The 9463-nt window shown below is 56.7% G+C and overlaps 1 protein-coding gene across 1 annotated transcript; it reads right to left on the minus strand.

Annotated features, from left to right (window-relative positions):
* Window positions 1–7062: 7062 nt before the first annotated feature.
* LOC311182969 (uncharacterized protein C11orf86 homolog) lies at window positions 7063–7917 on the minus strand (the record flags this gene model as incomplete). The annotated part of the gene is made up of 2 exons (XM_084252134.1): window positions 7639–7917; window positions 7063–7161 (listed from the first exon to the last, which is right to left on the minus strand). Exons 1-2 carry the CDS (start codon window positions 7888–7890, stop codon window positions 7063–7065), a joined length of 351 nt encoding a protein of 116 aa, XP_084108260.1. The 5' UTR covers window positions 7891–7917.
* Window positions 7918–9463: the final 1546 nt, after the last annotated feature.

Below are 9463 nucleotides of genomic sequence, written 5' to 3' on the forward strand. Positions count from 1 at the left end.
CCTGCTGGGTTCCCTCCTACTCGGCCTACCTCCTCCATCCTCCCAGGTCTTGACCCCAAATTGTCTGCTCGGTCCAGGCTCCCTCTACCCCACCAAGGACTCCCTTCTTCCACCTTCTCATCCATTCTCTTGCTCTTCCTCCAGGGTGCAATTCATTTCTCCTACTCCTCTGTAAGGGTTTTTCCAACTCCTAGCAAGTAATAGAAGCCCACTTAAGCTAGCTGAAGCAAAAGAGGGGGATTTGTCCCAAAGTCCCGGCATTTCAAGGCACCCCAGCGCAGCAATGCAGCCAGATGGCCATAACAGACAAGGATCAGGGACACAGGGACATCGATGGCCCTAACACTCTCCCCTCCGTGGCTCAGCTTCCTTCTCTGCCATCTCCTCATGGGACAGAAGCTCACCCACAGTTAGCATCATTTTCTAGAAACCCAACCTGAATCACAGTCTCAGGAGAGAGCTGATTGGCTGGCGCGAACCACGTGATCACCACCGCGCCAATCCAAGACGGCCAGAGTGTAGTCACGTGGCACAAACATGGCTGCCTCCAAGGCCGGCCCTGGAGGGAGAGGAGAGGACTACGGGTTGTTGACGGCAGACAGGAGGTCTCCCCGCCTGCCTATCCTCACCCTCCTTCTTCCAGTGGAATGAATTGCTCTCCCCCCGTGCTTCCGGCACTTCCTCTGCAACGCCACTTAAACACCTAAACACCAGCCGCTTTTGTCTGCTGGCTGTCTGGGTCGTGCACAGCCCATGCGAGAACCCCGACCTGCGGCACGGCCGCACCCGGGGCTCCAGTGCTAGTGCCGGCACTGCGTCCCCAACCCCCCTTCGTGGGCGTACAGCTGTGCTGGGGCACCCGGCCCTGTGCAGGGTTTCATGCTCTGCTGTTGCTATCCTGAAATTCTCAGTAATGTTTGAAGAGAGAATCTGGAATTTTCATTTCCCACGGAGGCCTGTGAAGGATGTAGCAGCCCCTTCCACTCACCTTGACCTGCCTGAGCTCTTCCTCCCAACAGGTCCTAGTTGGCTTAACCTGCTGGAACAAATGCCCCCACGGCAATGCATTTTCTCTAATTGCGGAGGTTAGAAGTCCAGGTTCAAGGCGCAGGCAGGCTTGGTTGCTGGAGCCCTGTCTTCCTGGTTTGCAGAGGGCCGCCTGCCGGCAATCTTCACACGGCCTGTCTACTCTGTGGTCCGTGGAGACAGCCCGCTCTGGTGATTCTCCTTGTAAAGATACCATCCTGTCTGATTAGGGCCCCTCATTGAACATTAGTTACCTCCCGAATATATAAATGTTCAAAATTAGTTGCACATAAATGAATGGTAATAGTGTCCTCAGACCCCAGAATTAACTTACCAAATCCCACCCCACAGGAACGTTCTTCTTTCAGGTAGCAGGGAAACCTGAAGTCACCTTGAGGATTAGGGGTTCAACATATACCTTTGGGGGCAGCTGGGCAGTGGGGAGAGTCACAGGCCAGTCCTTCACGTCAACCACACTTGCTGGTCCCTTTGCTTGCCCTGAAGCCCACGCTCATGCCTGCCCCTCAGATCTGGATGACACCGTCCTTTGGGATTGACATGTGTTTTCCTCCTCACCGTGGGCAGCACACCACGCACTCTGTGACCCCACTTAGACACCCCAGTCCTGGAGAAGGGTGAGGCTAGATAGCCTCCTCCGCTGGGTAGGGAGCGCTTGCACCCTTCGAGGACTTTGCCTAGATGCTGCTTTCCTTGGGATGCCCTGAGACCCCTCCTCATCCTACACCTGTTTCTACCCACCTCCCTCTCTCCCGGTGGCTACCCTTGGAGCCCTCCTTATCCCATCCGCCTAGAGCTCCCACCATCCTATATCACAGGGGCCCGCTGTGGGGCCTGTGGGGCCCGCTGCTCCCTTTGTGATGACTCACCACGTCGCCTCCTCATACAGGCGCAGCACAGAGAAGGCGCAGTGAACACTATCTGCTCTTTGAAGGCGGGCCTCATCTTGTCACCTCTGATCTTCTCCTCCAGGGTCCCTTTCTCATGCACCCAAAAGGTGTGCAGAGAGGACTGTCTCCAGTCTTTGTCTTTGTCATTCTCACTTGTTTGACTTGACCCAGCTCCCTCAAACTCCCTCCACCTTACTGTAAATGGCTGCATTTCATATTTCCACATGGCTGAACTTCTCGGCCAAAGAAAATGTTCTTTTGTATTCTTAACTATGTAACTTTTAAAAATGAAAGCAGCCAAAGATCCCAGATAACCTCACAACATGTACTTTTTGTTTACAGTTGTTCGAGTTCTTAAGAAATAGGTTTGTTTATTTTTTTTAATTACAGAGGCCATACAGTTATATCCTCATGATACCAAAAATTTAAAAAATGCTCCTAGCTCAAGATTTGAACCAAACGTTGGTTTGCATTTTTTACACAACTGACCTGAACTTCCTAGCTGGCAGGTCTGCTCAGTGGCAGCAAAATCCCTAGTACTGGCGTGGGGCGTTTTCCATGTGCCCTGAGACTTGGTAGTCTTTGAGGAGAACTTGAGGTTTTTATTACACTTCTGACCTGGACTGACTGAAACCCAGGGCAACACTTAATAATCTTGTAGTTTCATAAAATCACACTTAAAGCTAGACCCTCTGACATTTTCTATTCTGTTGCTCTTTTCTGTTTTGTTTTATGCTGTTTTATTTGAGTCAGTGCTGTTGGCCAGCCCATAGAATTTCATGAACAGAGGGAGGGTCTCAGGTGGCTTTCTGTCCCCATCCTTTCTCTTCTCCCAGGACAGAGCCTTGCTTCGCAGGTTTTACTGCGGTTCCTGGTCCCCACACCCTTCTCTGTCCCCTACCCCACCCTGTCCCCTCAAGGGGGCTCACCCTTAAGCCCGCTGATGCCCCAGAACTTAGCCCATTTCTTAGGCGAGAAAGCAGACTGCCTGACATGAGCTACACCAGCGCTAGCAAGAGGCAGACTTCATAGTGGGGCTCACACCAGGGTGTGCCAGGCCCTGGATGTAACTGTTTAGATGCAGGAAGCAGGTCCAGAGAAGGACACTTGTTTGAGTCCACCCAGCAAGTTGGTGGCTCTGTCTCTCCCACAAACTGACCCCAGCAAGTCTGTGGCCGCTTGTGACCCGCCGTGCCCTTTTCTGGCCCCAGCTGGACCCAAACTGCGCACTCCTAACCTTCTCCCAGTTTGTATCCTTTGGCCGCTGTGGCTTCTAGCACCCCAGGGGGAGGGACCCAGACTTGTCAGCAAACAAATGCCGCCTACAGATTTCCAAATACACCAGTGCTTGTGAGGCCGTCAGGAAAGGGGTAGTGTCAGCTTCACCAACCTGGAAGCTATGTGAACCCCTTAGCTTAGGATATTTATTTATTTATTTATTTATTTATTTATTTATTTATTTATTTTACACAAGAAGCCAGGGTACTGGCCAGATGCGCAGGAAGGTGAGAGGATTCACCAGAGACAGAGCGGGGAACAGAACAGACAGACTGACAAAACACACTGCTGAGGGGAGCAGTGGGCACACCAGGAGAGGTCTGCGTGCCATGTGGGATCCTCGCCGGTGGCCGGGGATCGAACCGGTGCTGCAGAGGCTGCAGGCAGCCCAGCGCTCAACCGCTGCGCCACCAGGGGAGGCCCACCCCCTGCTCTATCTCTGGTGAATCCTCTCACCCTCCCGTGCATCGGGCCTGTTCCCCAGTTCTTGTATAAATAAATAAATCTTAAAAAAAAAAAGTTCTAGAACTGGGATTAGAAACCTGTAACCCCAGGTTGGTTCCTCTGTTGCCCTGCCCTTGTCCTCCAAGGGGTGTGGCTGAGATGGGTTATTATAAGTAATACAAACGTTCTACCACCCCAAACACTCAGGAATTTCCAAAGGTTTCAGAAGCTCTGTGCCAGGAATTAGGGGCAGAAACCAAATCTGTATTTCTTATTGCATCACACCATTAAATTCCGGAAGCGAATTATAACAGTGACAGCGCCATTATCTAATCTCTGGATCATATTCCAGTTTTACCAATTATCCTGTGTTGTTTTCTGAAATGACCTTTAAAAGACGTAGTTCCGAAACATCTAATCTTTGCAGCGATGAGGTCATACCCTGATAAATAATTTATAAATCTATGTTTTCGTTTCATTTTTGTTTTTCTCCAAGCAACATAGCTACTTAGCTTTCAGAGGCACATGGTCTATGCGTGTGAGGAAAACCAGCACCTTCCATTTATCCCAGCCCGTCCCCAGGGCAGCCCCAGCTGCCAACTTCAGCCTTGGGTGTCCCCTCTGGGGTTCGCCTCTGTGTGTCTGGATAACACGCTTGCATTGCCCGGGCTTGCTTTCTGAAGCAAGACCTCCTCTGCGGTCCTCTGCTGTGGAAGGTGAGGGCGACTTCTTTCTCCTTTGTCCCCAAAGCCTCTCCCAGCCCCCCTGGGCCGCTGGCCCATCGCCCCCCACGGTAGCTGCTGAGGGATTCGGTTGGTCTGCTCCACGGCTCATGGCTGCGTCGCCTGGGCTCCACTCGGCGGGATGCCGGGGCGGCGGGTCTCGCCTCAGGCCCCTCTTTCTCAGGGCCTTGGGCCTCATCTGTAAAATGGGCACACAGCACTCCCTGAGCGGGGGCCTGGGGTGGTCCCGGGAATCTTTCTCAGCTACCCCTTTTCCTCCTCTGGCCAAAACCATGACGCCCACTCCCCGCCCCCCAACCTGCTGCCGGGGAAAGACAGCTGAGCCCTGTCCAGTCTACCTGTCTGCCCTCGCCTCCCTGACTCCCACCTTCCCAGCAAAGCCAAGTCATGAAGATTCCAGCTGTGTCGCTTCCCACGCCTTTGCAGCTCGGCCTCTGCTCTCCCCTCTCAGGAGCTCCTGGGGCGAACCACAGGACTCTGCTGTCTGCCCCTCAGGAAGCCTCTCTAGGCCCAACCTCCAAGAACTGAGCTGGCCTTCTCTGGCCACATCTGCCCCCCACCCTCCATCAGCCCCCGGAGTGCTGGTTCATCTATGTGGCTTCCCTCCAGGGACACTTTGGGCGCCCTGACTGTCCCCCTCTCTGTAATCCTCACCGGCCAGGGCCCTGAGCACGCTTGCTAGGAGATGCCTGAATTGACTGCAAGTGCCTGGGGCTCAGAGAAGGGATCCTGGGCCTGTTGTGGGGGAGCCTGCAAGGGGGGGTCAGCAGGGAGCAGGGGCGAGGCTTCCTCCCACACCCATTCCCGCAATGGCACTAAAGCAGAGGCCACCGCCAGGGTGGCTGTCTGGCCTGCGGTTGTACCCACTTCCCTGGATCCGGATGCCCGAGGCCCTGCCAAGGCCCAGCCCAGCCGAGGTGAGCTGAGGACACGCCAGGCTCCGAGTGCCAGGCTTCCCCAGGCGCTCATGAACGGGTGCTTCCGTGGGCTGGCCCAGAATTCAGCGCACGTGTGCCTGGGCCCATCTTGTGCTCCAAGACGCCCCCATTCAGGGACTATTATTAGCACCCCCCCTCCCCAGAGGAGGGCAACGCCAGAATCACATGGAAGAATACTTTGCAGCTGGCTACTAAGCACTGAGGGGCTGGCTGCTCTGGGGTTTTACACGCCTCTCCTTGGGACCGCTCTATGTTTATTGGAACCAAGGCACAGAGAGGCTAAGCGACTTGCCCAGAGTCGCCCAGCTAGTAAGCGGTGGAGCAAGCATTCAAACTCAGCACTGGCTGCAGGGAAGATTGCCTGCCACGGCCAGGGCAACCCCCAGAACCAGCCGCCCCTTTCATCTGCCTCCCCACATTGCCCGCTGAGCATTTACTCCCGTCTGCTCCATAGCGGAGCAGTCAGTCCTCTGTCTGTCTGTCCCTCTCCCTCTGCAGCAGAACTGTGAGCTCATCGGGACAGAGGTCACGTGGAAAGGTCAGAGCTGGCTGCTCTGAACCCTGTGCAGAGAAGTGGGTGTGGTCAGGATGCTGAGCAGGGGAGAGAATGAAGTTCAGACGGGCAGCGGGGGTGCCACACTTCCTGGGCTCTGGCCTCTGCGGTCCCAGGGCATGGAGAGGACAGGCAGGCCCCGTCCTTGCGAGGATCCATGCTTGGCTGGGCAAAGGTGTCTTTCTGTGGCGCTCGAAGAGCTCAGGCTTCGTGGGGTCAGAGCCTGTACCCCTGTGTGGCCCTGGGTGAGCCCTTGGCCCTCTCTGAGGCCTGCTTCCTGGGGTGAGGACAGAGGCGTGGGACCAGCGAGAGCCAGGTCCCCTGAAACTGGTTTGAGGTCGGCACAGGCATAGGCGCTGGCAGGTGGCCACTGCTCTATGGCTAAGAGAAGTGGCAGGAAAGACCCAGCCTCCTGGCTTCTCTTGGGGGACTTGTCCCTGGCTCCACCCCACCATTCTGAGAGGCTCCCAGCCCAGCCTGCCTCCATGGGGTGGGCGGACACCCGAGGCGAGTTAGTCACTAGGCAAGTTGATTAGTTCATCTCAGCGACCTTTATTCTTGTGGCCCAGCCCCATGTTGCTGAATCAATAGTCCTCAGTTTCTCCTGCCACCAGGGAGAGAAGGCTCCCTGTTTCCTTCATGGGGTGTTGTGAGCACTGAAGCAATAACATAGGGGCCTGGGCCATCAGCCACAGAGGCCACGAGGGGGCGAGGGGGGCGTGCAGAGGCGGTCCTTGCCCCGGGGGGACTCACACCCACTAGCAGCGGGGAGAAGGGCGGGCAGCAGGGCCGGCGCCAGGCCATGTGTGATGTGGGGGAGCCTCTCATCCACGGGTCTGGCTTCACCAAGCTCCATCCTGGAGGTGTATGACTGCTCTTGTGCAGGGTCAGGGACATCAACACTCCCCACTCTGGGGCAGGTTTCAAAGACCCTATGGATGCCACCCACACAAAAGACAGAACTGAGCCCCTTCTTCTCAGCCCTGGGGGGCTTGCAGTGGAGGCCACAGCAGAGGGGGCACCCACAGGGCCTTGAGTGATCTGGGGCAGAGGCCTAGGCAGGTCCCATAAGGAAGGAGGGAGCAGTCCTGCCCCCACAGTCCGGAGGGCCATGAAGAGGCAAGGTAAGCGTCAGTCCAGGTGTAGCAGGCCTGCTGCGGCTTCCAGCATCTCTAGCAGGTGGTGGCCAGAGGGGGCTCCTCCGGGGAGGCCGGCCTACTCAGGGTCACGCTGGGGAGGCTGGCGACAAAGCTCTCCCACCTTCTCCTTACCTGCGGGAAGACAGGGTGGGGGGGAGCTGGACCCACGGCTGGGGGTGTTGTTCCACCTACAGCCACGCGGTGGTGGTAGACTCCAGAGGCAGAAGCTCCGCTCTGAGCCACCCAGGCTCCCTGGGAGGAGGCTGGAGGCCAGGCCCCCCCATCAGGCCGGCTCAGCCCTTTCTGGGGGAGGGGAGCTCAAGATGTGAGCCTGGAGAGGTTGTGCAGGCTGATCTCCTCCCTCCAGCAACATCCATTCATCGACACACAGACAGAGGGTCCCCTGAGACCCTCTGACCAGATCACCATCTTCTCTGAAACCTCCCATGACGCCCCAGTGCACAAGGCATACACCCCAAGTGACTCAGGGCTCTGGCGCAAGGACCACTCTCCCTCCAGCCTGCCAACAGACGGGCTTCTAGCTTGTTTTCCCTTGGTGGCTCCACCCCCACCCCGCAGCCCTCCCCCACCGGCCACCCTGCATCAAACCTGTCGGTATTGCTTCAGCCACCTCCGGCTGCCTCCTCGCTGAGCTCGGATCAGCTGTTCCGTGTCTCTCAGTGTCTCCTGACCAGGGGCGTCTGGCCCGTCTGGGGCTGCATCTGGGGACTTGGACTTCCCTTGTCTGAGGCTCAGTGACCGGTGCAGCCGACCCTCGGGGGGCCTCGCCCAGGGCTCCTGGAGCTTGCCGTAGGAGGGCTGTGGCCCTCGCAAGGACTGGCTGCGCCGCCCGGTCCCCATGGTTCAGGAGTCTGCTGGGCTGCCCCAGCCCCTCCGCAAGCCAGTGGCCCTCTGAGAAGGCCTGGAGCCTCCACCCATCTGACCGGAACTCACTTGGGGGGGCAAAGGTTGGCATTGCTGAGGTGGCTGCCATAAACCAAAGGGCAGGCTGAGCATCCCTGCGTCACTCTCACCACTGCTGCCCATCTTCTAGGCCTTTCCTTTGCCCCTTCCTCCTTCTCCAGGCAGCCTTCTCGGATCACCCCAGCCCTGAAGTCCACAGCCTCCCTTGACCCCCGCAGCCCTGCCTGTCCCTGCTTGTCCTGTGACATCGAGGGCAGATGGCCCAACAGCAGGACAGAGACAGACTTTTAAGAAACAGGACAGAGTCATTCAGAGACAGAAAGCTGAGGGGTGATTGCCAGGGGCCTGGGGCGGGGGAGTGGCGACTGTTGTGATGCTGGGAGCTTGCAAAATGCAGAAGGTCTGGAGTCGGGGTCCTGCTGTGAATGTGGGGTGCACTCCTGAATCGTGCATGTGAGCTTGGCTAGGATGGCAAATGTTCTGTTTGTGTACACTTCGCTACAATTGCAAGTTTTCAACAAGACTGGGACTTTTTCCAGGCCCAACCCTGCGCCTTATTTGCCAGCACAGAAGTTGATGAAGAGCTCGGCGCTGAGGCCCAGCTGCTCCTGCAGAAGTCGCCGCAGCGGTGGTCCTGGGGCCCTCGACCTATCTCTTGGGTCCTAACAGGGATGAATAGCTAGGGAGTGGGGACAATTAAATGAGCTCGTGCTTCCCAAGCCCTGGGTGAGATGGAGCGGGTGGCATTCATTGTCTTGGGCAAGACCTGCTGGTCAGTCTCCTCATCTGTGAAATGGGTTGTTATGAAAATCAAACGTGATGAATCATACACGAAAGTCATCCATGATGAAAGCCAGACGGCTGGCAGCAGCCCTTTCTTTCAAGACTGGGGAAAGAGAAAGTTCCTTGGGCTGGGCCAGACCCTAGAATTTGAGGACTGAGAGGGACCACAGGCCCCTTGTCCACTCTGCTGTTGGTCTGAAGCACTGGAGGGTTCTGGAGGCAGGCGAGGGTGCCACGCTCACCTTGTCGAGTCAGAGCAAGAGGCTCGCACCGTGCTCAGCACTGGGTTCTGGATGGTGTCTGGGCCGACCCTGGCCCTCGGGGATGGCCGCCACTGTGAATAACCCACTTATGTTACATGTAAAAACAAACAAAAAATCACACACTAGTCCTAGAAGGTGGACATTGCTTTTCCCATTTTATAGACCAGGAAACTGAAGCCCCGAGACATGAAGCACCGGGCTGGAGGGCGTGCCCAGTAAGTGACAGAGCTGACTGCACCCAGACAGACTTTTTAAAGCCTATGCTTTAGCCACCAGGCGCCCTGCGGGTAGCAGAGGTGAGAGGTGGACCGGAAGCCAGGTGCCTGCCCGCTCTGAGGGCTATGGTGCAGGGCACCCAGGCTGGGGTCAGGAAGTGCTGGCCCCAACTGTTGGCTCACCCTATACTGCTCCCCCAGGCCTGGCTTTGCTTTCTTCTCTCGGGGAGTTGCTAGGCCTTCCTTGGA

The sequence above is a fragment of the Talpa europaea genome, assembly GCF_964194135.1.
Source record: "Talpa europaea genome assembly, chromosome: 1".
NCBI lineage: Eukaryota > Metazoa > Chordata > Mammalia > Eulipotyphla > Talpidae > Talpa > Talpa europaea.